Below are 14,672 nucleotides of genomic sequence, written 5' to 3'. Positions count from 1 at the left end.
ATCCTTTTTTCCTGCGCAGAGAATTCATGAATTTTCCCCACGTTTAACATCATATAATTAATGTCATATTCCCATTTTAACTTAATATAAACCCATAGAGCTACACGTTCTCTTTGTGATATTTGAGTGTTACTATCACTATTTTCAGTATCATTTTTATCCATTTTTTTTATCACTATCACACCACCATTTGTAAATAGTTGTAAGTATTTTATTGACCGCACGGAATGCAATGTTTCAGTTGACATCTAGGGTATAAAATAAATATTGTTAAAAAATTAAAATAAACCGTTTCACTTGAAGTTGATACCAGTCCAGACTATTGCTTTAAAAAAAAACATAATTAAGTTTCTTGATTTACTTAATTATAAACAACATCTTTAATTATAAAATTTAAATAAACTTTAATTAAATTAAGTGGCGTCCAAAGACGAAATCAGTAAGTATAAAAAGGGAGGGATGATCTGCCCACCACCACGCTCACCAGACTAAAAGCTGCCGTGCATTTATGAGGCAAAAAAAAAATATATCCATAGGGTAGAAAAATTGCCACAAGGTCTTTCTCTTAAAATTTACAAATTTGAAATCGTCACTCTCTGATAAAGACTGTTTAAATTGAACCATACCAAATTCTTTTTCGTATCTTATCCACTTCTGTGCCCTCCACATTAGTTTTTCTTTGTCGTCTGTTTGTTTTTTTAATATTAAAAGGCCTTTCATAAGTTGGGAAAAGTCCAGAAAATCTTTTGTTGTCATTTCGTTTACAATAAACTTACCAGATTCATTTTTATTTTTTATTTTATTACTAGAATTTCCTGCTAATCTTACTAAATTTAACCAGTCGCGGAACCGTGGAACATGTATAGGAAAGGGTGACTTCTTTTTATATTTTTCGATTAAGGCATGGTCCGAGTCACACTCCATATGTGTGTGACCTGGTATCAAAAATTTATGATCAACCCTTTGCAAATGCTTGTGGACTGAAACAAGATATGTAAACATGCTGGCAACATGAGAGTTTTTGTTCTGCCCACCTAACGTATCACTGTAGCAGATAACGTGATTTATCGATTCATCCAAATTTAATAAATATTTCTATAGGCACGAGGCAATTTCGTTAGCTCCTCGACCTGCAATACTCTCGTGCCACATAAAATGAAAAGATTGATTGGTATTGCATTCGTGAATGGTAAGATTATAAGTGTGTTATTGCCTTTTATAAAAAACAGTTCCTGTACTTAATAAGGTGTTGGAAGCACTTGCTGTAGGTCAAAAACTATGACTTTTAAGTTTGGATTATCCAAAGCTAATGCTTTATCGACTTTCTTCGCTTCAAATGCAGCTTCGGCTTCAAAATGATGAACTCGAAGCTTTTCTTCCAATAAAATTTGGGTTTCTTGATCTTTTGCGCATTTAATAATAATAATAATAATTTCTTTATTGCTTTCAAGATCTAATTTAAATAGACGTCAACAAACGAACAAAATTAAAATTTGATAACATCTACACAGTACATACTGCTAGTAAAAATAGTAAGAACAAAAAGATAATGTTGGACATAATATTGGGTGCATTACCTTACCACATATATCTCAAGTATGATACATTATGAAAATAAATAAATTAATAAACAAACCCTTAATATTAATCATAATACACATTTAAAATTGTAAATCGAAACTATAGATACACTTGCCCAACAGATACCTTGCAGTGTCTTTCCTAAACTTCATGATATTTTTCTCTTGCCTTAGGGCGAGAGGTAATCTATTAAATGTTTTAATAGCAGCAAAGGCAGGAGATCTTTGAAAAAAGGCAGAGTGATGAGTTGGGACACTCAGTTCAGCTCTCCCCCTTGTCACAATAGACATACCCTCAGCATAATGATCTTCATTAGTTTGAAAAAGATGCAGGTGTTTCTTTGCAAAAATAGCTAACATAAGAATTTACAGAGCTGGAACAGTGAGTAGACCAAGCTTAGTAAAATAAGTCCTACAAGACGTTTGTGGTGTGAGTCTGAGCATGCATCTTATGATCCGTTTTTGTGCTATAAAGACTGACACGGCGTCAGTTGAAGATCCCCAAAACATTACACTATAAGTGATTAGAGATTGGACCGAAGCATAGTAAATTTGCTTCAGACAATTTAGGGAAAGCTCTTTTCGTAGACGCCTTATTAACGCGCAGAAACTATTTAGTTTTTTGCCAAGAGTGTCTATGTGTGGAACCCATGTAAGACAGGAGTCAATTTGTATACCAAGGAATTTTAAGGAAGCTACCTCTTGAAGAGACTTTTTTTCAAACTTTACAAGTAGGGAATTTTGAGGTAAAGTTTTGGAGAATGTCACTAGCCCGGTTTTATCAGCATTTAGCTTCAGAGCATGATTGTCACACCACTCCTGCATCCTCTCTATCACCTGAGAAGCTCTGACAGATAGCTCTTCAATCAGATGTTCTGACAAGATTATGGAAGTGTCATCAGCATATTGGTTGATAAAACACTCACTGAGACCATTTACATATAATATGAATAGTACTGGGCCTAGGATTGAACCCTGAGGCACTCCCTGTACCACCAAGGATGACGCTGAGTAAACATATGTACCATTACCAGAGCCAAGGCAAACTGTTTGTTCCCTCTGATCTAAATAAGAGGCTATAAGTCTGGCACAGTTTCCCCTCAGTCCACAATTTTCAAGGATTGACAGCAGTAGACCATGGTTGATTGTGTCGAATGCTTTCGATAAATCGAAAAAGAGTCCGGCAACTTTTTCTTTTTTGTCAACATTTTCAATCACAAAGGATATAAGCTTGTAAACTGCCAACTGGGTTGAATGATTGGGCCTAAAACCAAACTGGCTATCTGAAAGAATAGTTTGCCTTTTTAAAAAGTTCATAATACGGATATAAATGACTCGCTCAAAGATTTTTGATATTGAAGAAAGCAGAGATATTGGTCGATAGTTTTCTACATCCTGCTCATCACCCTTATTTTTAAAAATTGGAAGAACTTTCGACTTTTTCGGTTTAGATGGAAAGATTCCCATGTGCAGACAGGCATTTATTATGTGAGCTAGAGGCACATCTATATGGTGACTAACTTTTTTGAGTATGTTTATTGGTATTTCATCAAGACCAGCAGAGTATTTATTTGGCAAGGCCGATAGAATACGCTAAACTTCCTTTGAATCTGTGGGAAAGAGGAAAATAGTGGGGATGTGGCTTCCTTTAGGCAATTGACCAGAAATTGAAGGAGTAAGAGATGAAGCATTAAATTTCTTCAAAAATATGTTGGCTATCTCATCCAAATTTTCAATAATTTCATTATTGCTAGAATTTAGGGTGACAGGTTTAGATGACTTTGACTTATTTGAGCATTGATTGAAAATAGTCCAAGCAGTTTTAGTTTTGTTATTTGAACAGATAATCTTGTTTTCATTTAAAGAAGTTTTATAGTTAGAAATAAATTTTTTATATTCTTTTTTTTCTTTTTTATATTGATTATAAACTGCCTCACTATTTGTTTCCTTGTACCATACATACAGATCTTTAATATGACTAGAATAATTTTTAATTTCAGAGTTTACCCATTTTTTATCAGGATCCTTTATTCTGTGGCTACTTAGAGGAAATGTTACATTAAAATAGTAATAGAAAATATTAGAAAAACAATCATATTTTAGATCGACTTCAGTGCAGTTATATACATCTTCCCAGGATTCATGTGTTAAAAGATCATTAAACTTCTTAATGTTGTTTTCTGTGTATGAACGTTTCTTTATAAGGACTGGCTTTTTTCTCTCTTTAGGCATTTCTATATGGAGTTTCTGACCATAATGATCTGATATATCTGAGAATAATGTATTACTTGTTACCTGACATTTAGCCAAGTTGCTGAAATCTGGATAACTTTTTCACATCTATTCGGCATCGATCCAATGAGATTCGAAATTACAGCCGGATCCATTGATTTCCAGGCATTCTCGATTTCTTCAAATAATTGAGCACGATTCCCGATGTTTTTAGTGCGAATCTTTTTCTCTATAATCTCCCAAAGATTTTCAATTGGGTTTAAGTCCGGCGATTGCGGTGGCCATTTTAAAACTTGAATTTTGTTAGTCAAAAACCATTCCTTCACAAGTTTGGCCGTATGTTTGGGGTCGTTATCGTGTTGGAACGTGAATCTTAGCGGCATTTCCCATTCGGCGTAAGGCAACATTTTAAGCAACATCTTCCAGTATAGTCCGATACATAAATCGATCCATAGTGCCTTCAATTTTGTGGATAGGACCCATTCCATAACCCGAAAAACAACCCCAAACCATTAAATTGCCACCTCCGTGCTTCACAGTACCAGAAACATATTTTGGATCAAGCCTTTTGTTTGCTGGGCGATGTACGAACTGCGCTCCATCACTTCCAAAAATATTATATTTAGACTCGTCACTAAACAAAACCTTATTCCAGTCCTTAGCTGTCCAGTAACGGTGACGTGTTGCAAATAACATTCTAGCAGCTACATTTTTTTTTGATAGATGGGGTTTTTTTGCTGGTCTCCTTCCAGGAAGCCCCGCCTCCACTAATCGCCGCTGCACAGTCCTGGATGAAACCCCAGGCGCCTTCAATTCAGCCAAAATCTGTGTTGAAGATAGACGCGGATTATTCTGACTTAGTCGTTTAATTCTCCTGTCCAGCAGTACTGAGGTTTTTCTCTTGCGGCCACCTCTTTTAAGGTTTGTCACTCTTCCACGGAGCTGATAATTTTTTATTGTTCTGGAAACCATTTGTTTACTGACGTTGAATTGCTCTTTTATTAATTTTTGTGAGCGACCTGAGTTATAGGCTTCTATATTTTTTTCTTTTAGGTCTATGGAATAATGTTTACCACGAGGCATTGCTAATGATATTCTCAAACTAATAAACAGAAATTAAACTTTAAAAACATTCTTTAAATAAATGTAAACATGAGCTACAAAAATGAATTGTTGATAATAGAATTCTTGTCAACTCCGGTATACACTGCTTAACAAATATTAATATTATTTCAAGTACAAAAAATTGGAGTTGGCAAATAGAGAAGTCTCTCTAATTTTGTCCGATACTGTATGTCTTCTTTGAATTAAAAATATGTATTAATTTAATCAATTTATGGCGTTTTATTTAAGTTATCCAAAGTCAATTTCCAATAAATATTCTAGAATCCTGCAACCCAAACTGCTCACTGCTAACCAAAATTCGACTTAACAAAGCGGTTTTTTCTTTTTGATTTGGTTGGTTTACCTTTAAAATCACGGTCATAGTCAACCAACAATCCATTGACCACCTAATCGGTTATTGGTTTTGGTCAAAAGTTCAAAAAATCGGTTAACCGAAAATTGATTATTCGGTATTTGATTTACTCGAAAACCGATTTGCTTTATATTCGGTTTTAATTAACCAAAACCCTGGTTAACCGAAAACCGATTAATCGAATATCCGGTTTTCGGTTTTGGAGAAAATTGCTGAAAAATCGATTTCGGTTGCCAGCACTAATTCAGACACTTATGTCATATTCAGTTGCTTTAAAATATTATTCTACAAATGCCTAGAAGTAAGAAATAGTTTCTGAAAACTATCAACTTCTTATCCCTGTTTTTTTGTAACCAGACAAAACAACATGCATATGCCTCATATATGAGAAATTCTTTCAGATCTCTAAACTCTATGGAAGTGAGTTTATCCCTCTGCGGCAACCAGTTCGAAACGTTCGATCAGCACCTGATCAGTTTCCCGGACTTTTGCAACAATCCCGCCGGAATCCTGGACGATCCCAAGTTGGTCGTAAAAATGAACGAGAAATTCTACATGGGAAAAGTCGCCGTTCCGATTTTAATCAGCGTGTTGGCTTATGGGAGACCTTTGATGCAGCCGACTTTAGATCAGTTACAGAGCCATTTTATGCCCTTGTCTGTAAGTTGTTTGTTTGTTTTTTTTTTTTTTTGGTTCCTTAAATTTGAATTATTGTTTGTTATCGTTTATCGTTTTAGGATGCGAAAGATGGCGGGGGACAACAGAAGGCGCAGGCGTCTAGTAAGTCGTCGTGGTGGCATTGGCGTGGCAGGTCGTCGGTTTCGAGGGAAGATACCCCCGCGAAAGATGTGACAGATGGAGCGGAAAAACCGGGGAAAGAGGAGGAGCCCATGGAAACCGTGGTTGCGGAGGAACAGAGGGAGGGCGAAGAAGCAGCGGAGGAAGTTAAGAAAGGTACGTGCACTATACTGACTCAGTAACTAATCATTAATCAATTGTATTAAATTTTTATAATGTTTTATATAAATGCGGCAGATTGCCCAGTTTATGAAGGTTTCTGTTATGGCTCCTTCGCCATTTAAATAAATCTGTCTACATTTCATTGAAGACTCTTTTTATTTATTCCCGGCAGTTGAATGCATTTGATTATCTGATAAGAGAAATGGAAAAATTTACTTAAACTCAACTGCTTGAGAATTTTGTTTACTATTCCAGGCACTTGAGCGCCTTTAACCCTCTAAAAGAAGGAGAGAAAGAATAAGAAGCTCTATCTTAACTGCCTGGAAGAAATTTTATTTTTTTTTTACAGGCATTTAAGTGCATTTAACCATCTGAGAGAGAGAAAGTAAAAGAGTTCAAATCAATTAATTTGTTTGAAAGTATCTTTTTTTTTTAATTACAGATAGTTGAGTTTTTATCATCTGAAAGAGAGAGAGACTAATAGAATACAACCCAATTGCCTGGAAGAATATTTTTATTTATTCTAGGTAATTGAGTGCATTTGACCACACGAGAAAGAGAGAGAAAAAAAATTACGAGAGTTCTACTCAATTTCAAGGAAGAATCTTTTTATTTATTATAATTTTTTTTATGGTTTAAAAATGTCTCTTTATTTTATAAGGCGACCTATTCTCTGGCTATTTCAACATTTTTTTAAAAATTAAATTTATCTTAAGAGTAAAAAATCGTGATTTTATAATTTTTTTATTCGTATTGTTCTATTTTGGCTCTTCCACCATTTGGCCACATTGTTTTAAAAAAATACTTCGTTTTCTACAATTGTCACAATTCTTTTATCTCCTTCCCCATTTTAATAAATTGTTGCATAGATTCAATTTTTTTTCGTAATTACGATGTAATCTTTCCTATTCTAGCTCCTTCGCCAATACATTTTTTAATAAATGCCTATAGTAGCATAAAACCCTTGATGCTATAATTTGTCTTACTTTTATAAATTGTTCTATTCCAACTCCTTCACAATTTAATTAAAAAAAAAATAAATCCTTTTTATTTATTTAAGAGTCCTATATACCCTATAATCTCTCATGATTCTCTAATGTCCTGTTCCAATTCCTCCGCCACAAATTAATTTGTTTTTCCTGTAATAAATAAATTCTCATGTATTGAGATTCTTATGTTAAAATGCATAAAGTTGAAATGCAATTAATTTGATACAGTTGAATTATTAAATGGAACCATAAAAAACAAAATAAAGATCATTGACAGTAAAGACGAAATTATACAACTGTTAAAAGTAAGCTTAAAGATCTGAAAATGTAAACAATATTGTGCCTTCCTATAATAATATGGTGCAACTCTCTAAGAAAGAAAATGAACATAAACACATCGCTAATATACCATGTATAATTATTATACCCAGGGAAGTACAAACTGCTGAAAAAAAATAAAAAGACCCGAAAATTGGTATCAAAAGTTATTCGTCTGACTAAAAATTAAAGTGTAATAATTAAAGTGGATGTCAATTTACTAAAGATAAAAAGCCAAAAAAAAATCTACCAGATTTTCAAATTGAAGTCACAAAACTAAAAAAAAATACGAAGTTTAAGATTGCTGGTTATACAGGTGGCCTAAACTCTACAGACCTAAAAACATGTATTCGTGAACAGAATAATTTTGTTGAACAAAAAAAATATATTGAATGAAGTAGACATTCAGTTTATGAAGACAGCTGTTCAGCAATGCTTTAAATGCCAGGAATATTACTATAAAAACGCCTAACGTACGCCTCAGAGGGAAACGTTCAGTTTGTGTGCTCTAGATAATAGTACTTTAAGATGTCCAAAAACTCTAATGTATTATTAAATAAATGCAAATAAAAAAAAATGTTTTAGGCAACTATGTTTGTGCAAATACCAACCACAGCCAGATAAATGACAACTGCTCATGAGACAAATAGTCCAGACTATCTAAATCTACTGCGAAGTAAAATAGATTATAATGCTATAATGGCCAATGTATTTGAAGTGGAAATTGGAGAACAGTTATATTTACAGAAGGGATCTCAATATACAATAATTAACTGTGATAGTGTTGAGTCTATTATTAAGATAGATAAGAAGTTGGCAAACAATAATTATAATAATTATTAATTTTTCTTCAATCCTATTATCTGGTTGGATTAAGTGAAACTTGGTATATTGAAATTATTAATCTTTATGATATGAACGATTTTATGTACATAATAACAATCCCAATTTTAATAAAAATGATGGTACACTTATTGTCTTATTGCCAAATTAAATTTGAGTTGCACAATATTAATTATGATATAATGTGTGGCTATAGAGTCCCTTCCACTGATATACACTTAAGACTTAGATGATTGTTATTCTGATTCTAACAGATAGAACAGCTTATTGGTGATAAGAACATCAATTTATTAGCAGGGAAGTTATGGATGTTAATCTTTATCTCTTACTTAAATTGTCATGGTTTTGTTAGCACTGTAAATTGCCCAAAAGTATTTATAATTTCTTTTTTTACAGTAATCTTAATTACCTTATCGTTAGATTGTTGTTTCAGCTTGAGTATGTAGCAAGTGTAGCTGATTTTACAGACATAGATAAACATATGTTTTTTTTTGTATGCAAACATTTCTCATTTAGCACCCTTAAAATTAAGTCTCTTCTTACTGTTGATACCTATATTTAACTATCCTGGTTCGTCCCTGTTTTGTATCATTCCTGTTCCTCAGCTCTCTTTATTTATTTATAATGTTCTTTGTGACTGTGCTGATTTTAACATTCTTTCCTCTGCCTCTTCTCTCTTCTCTTATGTATCTGCACTCTATACGGATTCCGATTGTTTCTACGTCCATTTCCTTCAAGTTTGTTTCTTCAAGACTAATTTAAACAGCCTCCTCGTAAACCTTGGTATTTTCTAGAAGGATCTATTTTATTTGATGTCTTTTGTTTATTATCCTGTTAGTTCTTTCGCTCTTAAGATTTTGACTCTTAATACTCTATGATCACTTCCTATTGAGCAGTTGTTAAGGAGTCTATTTCTCATTTACAACGTCTGGACTAGAGCATAACCAAATTCTTTGAGGGCTCTTCTTGAAGAAGCTATTCATTGCGAAAAATTCATTTTACAATTAAAAGTCTAAAAGCATTTTACCTAAATTATTGCGTTATCCGACTTCTTTGTCGTTGGTGCATATACTTGAATTATTTTAGTGCTAAATTTTGTGTTCAATTTCAAATTACATTATGCTGTTCTTGAGTTGTTGGTAATTTTTGGTATGTTTTCTATATATAAAAAAACCAATACTTTCTGTTCCTTTGTAGAACTTGACTTGATAGTTAGATGTTTTTCTCTTGACCATTTTACTTCACTGAGATCCACAATATCCCACTTCATATGTTTCAATTTTTCGTCCAATTTTAAAAACTGTTCCTATAATGACAACTTCCTATTATAGGTTCACTTGTACAAGAAAAAGGTTAAATTCGAGGAAATTTTCCTTAGGGTGTATGTAAAGCCATACCTGCAATTTTAAGGGGTGACTGCAAGCGGCTCTGCGCTCACCGGAGCACGAGCGAATTGAAAAATGATGAATTAGAGTTCAAGGGTTGTTAAGCACTTTTTTTAGAAAAGTTTTACCGTTGTGTCAGATGGTATTAATGAGATATGAATTATTGAAAAAGGGCGATTATGGCTTTTTAAAGCTCGATAAAATGGGAAATGGATATAGTTGACATTTTGGGTTAAGTAGTACGCATTTTATAATTTATGGGGTGCTCTATGAGAAATTTTATGAATTAAGTGCTGTAACGGAAACGGTTAACAGTTTGAATAGGTAATAAAGTGAAAATATTGTGAATTGTTTTCTGAAATATTTATTTTCTTTATTCGTTTTTTTATTTTATTTTATAAAAACAAAAATTTTTTTTTTCTGGTAATGTTTTGAATATTTACCGTGTTATCCTCAGGAAAATATGGCTTTTGTAGATTTGTGTTTATGGAATAACATCCAATTTTACATTTTAAGGTCTTGTGATTAAATGTATATAGTTAGTTAAAAGCATTTATCCTCAGAAACCAAAGCACCATAGAAATAGGACAAAATGTTTTACAGTTGTTGTTACTTGAGTCCTTTACTTTTTAATTTAAGTCGAAGGTATATTGTAATTTTTTTTAAATTTTTATTTAATTTTAATTAGTTTTTTTTTTAAATATTAGAATTTTTATTCTTCACTTTTATTTTTTTTATTCTATTACTTTTAGTAGCAAGGAATTAAATAAAAATTTTCTCTCAATATACGTACGATTGGAATGCTATAATGTCGAAAATAAAAAGAACATTTATTGATAGAGGCCCAAAGTAAGAGGTTTTGTGAGAGGAAAAACTGAAGCAGTCAATTTTTTAGGCTCATTATCTGATGAAATATGTGATATCAGGGATACAACTGGCTTGGATGCTATCCTTTTCTCTATCTAGGTCTCTAAGTAAACTTTTAGCTCTTTTAATTCTTACTCAGTAACGTGAATTTATTTTCCTAGGTGTCAAATAAAAAAAATTAGTGAACGTTGTAAATTTTTGAAAATGTTACTTGTTATTACCGCAATACGATCGTTTATGTATAGTATCCTAATCTGGCTCCTTCGCGATTTAAAATTTCCTAATTTTATCCCTGTTTAAAGTTTGAAACTCGAGACCTATATTCCGACATTTACCAAATTATAAAAATTAAAATTTCTCATTTTTCCAGAAGTGCGATAATATAATCTTTCCTCTTCTTGCTCCTTCACCATTAAAAAAACTTTAAACATCTGTAAGCATAACACCCTTGATAAATTAATTTTCCCTAGTTTCATTAGATGACCTGTTCTAGCTCGTTCGTCATTTAACAAATTGCATTAAATTGGATTCTAATTTTTCGTAATTGCGACGGTATATTTTTTATAAAGTTTTCTCCACTATTTCGCCACATTCTTTTAAAATGTTGCCTGTAATTGCCACAATACGTTCGTTTACGCAGTGTGCCTAGTCTAACTCCTTCACCAACAGTATTGGACAAAATTGAAGTAACTATTGAAAACCTATTAGTTGACCATGTTTTCAATTCCATATTAAAATATACTTTTATTTAACAGTTTAGCTCAAACAAATGTGTTTATATTAGTTTGACCATCGAATTGTTGACAAACTTGAAGTCTTTTGTTAAGATTGAAAGTGTATAATATATTCGCATTCCTTCTTATTTAAGTATGCCTCATGGAATTAATTTTTCAATTGATCTGATAGAACGCATATACGCATACGTATAAAAAAGGTGTCTCAAACCAATACTGCAAAGCAATTTTCTGTCGGAAAAGATGTCGTTTTAAAAACTATTAAGAAATTTTGAATTCGTGGTAATGTAGTAAACCTTAAAAGAGGTGACCGCCACATAAAAATCTTTAAAAAACTAGACCGGCATATAAAGAGGATAAATCAAAGTCATCCTAAGATGTCAGCTCCAAATTTTTGGCCAATCTGGAAGGTGCTAGTGTGTCCTCAAGAACAATTCAAAACCGTCTGGTTGAAGCGGGTTTGAAAGCAAGACGACCTGTAAAGAAGCCTTTGGTAAAAAAAATAATTGGGACGCTAGATTACTTTTTGCAACTTTTCACTGGAGAAAAGTGTTATTTTCCAACGAATCAACATTTTGCATTTTCGGTAGCGATGGTGTGAGGTGGATACGTCGACCAAAATGCAAAAGACTACATCCTAAATATGTTAACCCGACAGTAAAGCATGGAGGAGGTAATATAATGGTGTGGGATGGCTTTTCTGCATATGGTATGGGGTCATTATATAAAATTTGCGAGAAAATGAGGCGACTCGAGTATCGAAACATCCTGTTCTGCTGCCCTATGTCCAACATGACAAGGATCCTAAACATACCGCCAAAATTGTAAAGCAATGGTTTACGGAAAACAGCATTAAAGTTTTGAAGTGGCCACCTCGGTCATCGGATCTTAATCCGATAGAAAATTTGTGGGAAATCTTAGGCAACCAAATGCGAACAAAAAATATCAGAAATGCGGCACAATTACATGAAAAAGTCGAAAAAGCATGGAAGGCGATTGATGATAATTTTATCAATAATTTAATTAATTGCATGCCCAAATGTTATGCGGAAGACAATGATTACTGGATTACTAAAATTTAATGTTTTGTAGTTTTTATATTAGGAATTTTGTAAATATACAAAAGTTGCTTCAATTTAGTCGCCCTCATACTAAGTGTTTTTTTTTAATAAGTTAATATATTTATATAAAAACTATAATTAATAAACCTAAAATATTGTGTTTGTATTTCTCTTTAAGGGTGTTTTCTCCTTAAATAGTTGTGGCTTCAATTTTGTCCAAAACTGTATATAAATTCATTACATTAAATCACTTAACTTTCCAGAGACTGATAAACCGATCGAAGCGCCCCCGCGGCCAGAAATCACCGTCGTAGAAAAACAGCCGGAACCGGACAAAGTGGTGCCGCCAGATTCCCCCAAAGGTTCCGATAAATTCCGGAAAACCCTCAGACTCAGCTCCAAACAAATCGTAAGTCATAATTAACCCCACATCAATCGTGTAATGGACAAGGATGTCTCTAGGGCTCTCTGAACCTCCGTGACGGCATGAACGAGGTCGAATTCAGCGTGACAACAGCTTATCAAGGTACAACCAGATGCAAATGTCACTTGTACAAGTGGAAGTGGGACGATAAAATCGTCATTTCTGACATCGATGGCACCATCACCCGGTAATTATGAGTGTTTTTTTTCTGAAAACTGTTGTAGTACTGACTTTTTGATGAGTGGGTTTTTAGATCGGACGTGTTGGGGCACATTTTACCTATCGTAGGCAAAGATTGGGCGCAATCGGGGGTCGCCCAACTGTTCAACAAAATCAAAGATAACGGATACCAGTTGCTGTATTTGAGCGCGAGGGCGATCGGGCAAGCGAGGATCACGCGGGAATATTTGAAGTCCATCAAGCAGGGGAACATGAACATGCCCGACGGGCCCATTTTATTGAATCCCACCTCTTTGATTACCGCCTTTCATCGGTGAGTATTCGGGAGGTTCCGAGAAGGTTAATATTGTCTGATTTACTTTTGGGGTTTTTCAGGGAGGTCATCGAGAAGAAACCGGAAGCTTTTAAAATTTCTTGTTTGTCGGATATTAAGGCTCTCTTTCCGGTCGATTTGGAACCGTTTTATGCTGGATATGGCAATAGGATTAATGTAAGTTTGTTTATAAGTTCTGTACCTATTTTATAAATAAATGAGGGATTGGAAAACGGATAACATTCCTGTGAACCTTAATTTTGGAAAATCAAAAAAAAAAACTGTTTTGCGGCGAAGCCGCTAGTTTACTAAAAATATATCTATTGGACAATTGTGTACCTTAACAAGGTACATTTAATGCCAAAGTACTAACGGTCCATGCCTATTAGGTAAGTCGTTATTGATATTTGAAAGTACAAAAATCTTATCCTTTTTCTACTCAAGATTAAAAACGCGAGTAAAAGAAAATAAAAAAAGGGCATTTATGAAGAACTAATTTTTATTTAAGAAACAAACATGACACAAACTTGAAACAAGTGACATTCATATCCCTTTCAGTCTTCTGGGTCACTGTGGTCTCTATTTGTTGTGGGATTTGTGAGTATATCATCGTAGAAAGCCCTGTATTCATCTGGTATATAATGTATTATTTTAGAAACATCTTCTAGCTTCTTGGAGTTGATAGGAATTTTGCCATTGTATGCTTTCGAATTAGGAAGGTTTATATTGTCTTGTTTTTTCATATTAAAAAGACCATAAGTAAAACCATCAATGAATTCAGAAGCCTTGATATAGCCTTTCATTGTTTAGGTATATATTAAATGCCTGTATTTACTTATGGTAAAGGACTGTTTTTTTTTCAACATCTTTGACAGTCTTTTTAAAATATTGCGGCCACCAGCCTTTAAAATCCAGTATATCTGCATTTGTTAGCCGTTTTACTTGGAACTTATTATTGTTCTTTTTCTTGGAAGACGTAATGATTTTGTTGTATTGATCAGGAGAATAAATCCTATCGAATTTTTTTAAAAAGCGCTTAATAACTAATGAAAATTTCTGTCACAATGCAGAAAACTGTGGCCCCGGATTGGAAAATACTGATGAATTTCTTGAAATCTATTATTCATGGTCAGTGCAGTAAACAACCTGGTTAAAGTATGATTGCGGTTTTGACCTGCACATGCATCACTAAAGACATGCAAGAATTTTACTTCTTCAGGAATATGATTGGCAATAAAGTCCAAAACCGACGTACTGACTTCATTGAGCATCACTGAGCATCACCCTCTGTATGTGTATAGAACATGGA

General features: G+C 33.5%; 1 protein-coding gene across 2 annotated transcripts in view; it reads left to right on the top strand.

The window, feature by feature from the left end:
* The window catches only part of LOC126735651 (phosphatidate phosphatase LPIN3), a 60,934-nt gene that overhangs the window by 38,815 nt on the left and 7,447 nt on the right, over nucleotides 1-14,672 (top strand). For both annotated transcript variants that reach the window (XM_050439714.1, XM_050439715.1), the window contains 6 exons: nucleotides 5,691-5,949; nucleotides 6,027-6,243; nucleotides 12,710-12,855; nucleotides 12,909-13,057; nucleotides 13,124-13,363; nucleotides 13,426-13,540. In XM_050439714.1, the coding sequence (XP_050295671.1) occupies nucleotides 5,691-5,949; nucleotides 6,027-6,243; nucleotides 12,710-12,855; nucleotides 12,909-13,057; nucleotides 13,124-13,363; nucleotides 13,426-13,540 (1,126 nt within the window). The remainder of the gene's footprint in view (nucleotides 1-5,690; nucleotides 5,950-6,026; nucleotides 6,244-12,709; nucleotides 12,856-12,908; nucleotides 13,058-13,123; nucleotides 13,364-13,425; nucleotides 13,541-14,672) is intronic.

The sequence above is a fragment of the Anthonomus grandis genome, chromosome 4 (assembly GCF_022605725.1).
Source record: "Anthonomus grandis grandis chromosome 4, icAntGran1.3, whole genome shotgun sequence".
NCBI classification, from domain to species: domain Eukaryota; kingdom Metazoa; phylum Arthropoda; class Insecta; order Coleoptera; family Curculionidae; genus Anthonomus; species Anthonomus grandis.
Note: the sequence above shows the minus strand (reverse complement) of the source record. Positions and strands in the feature narration are given on the sequence as shown.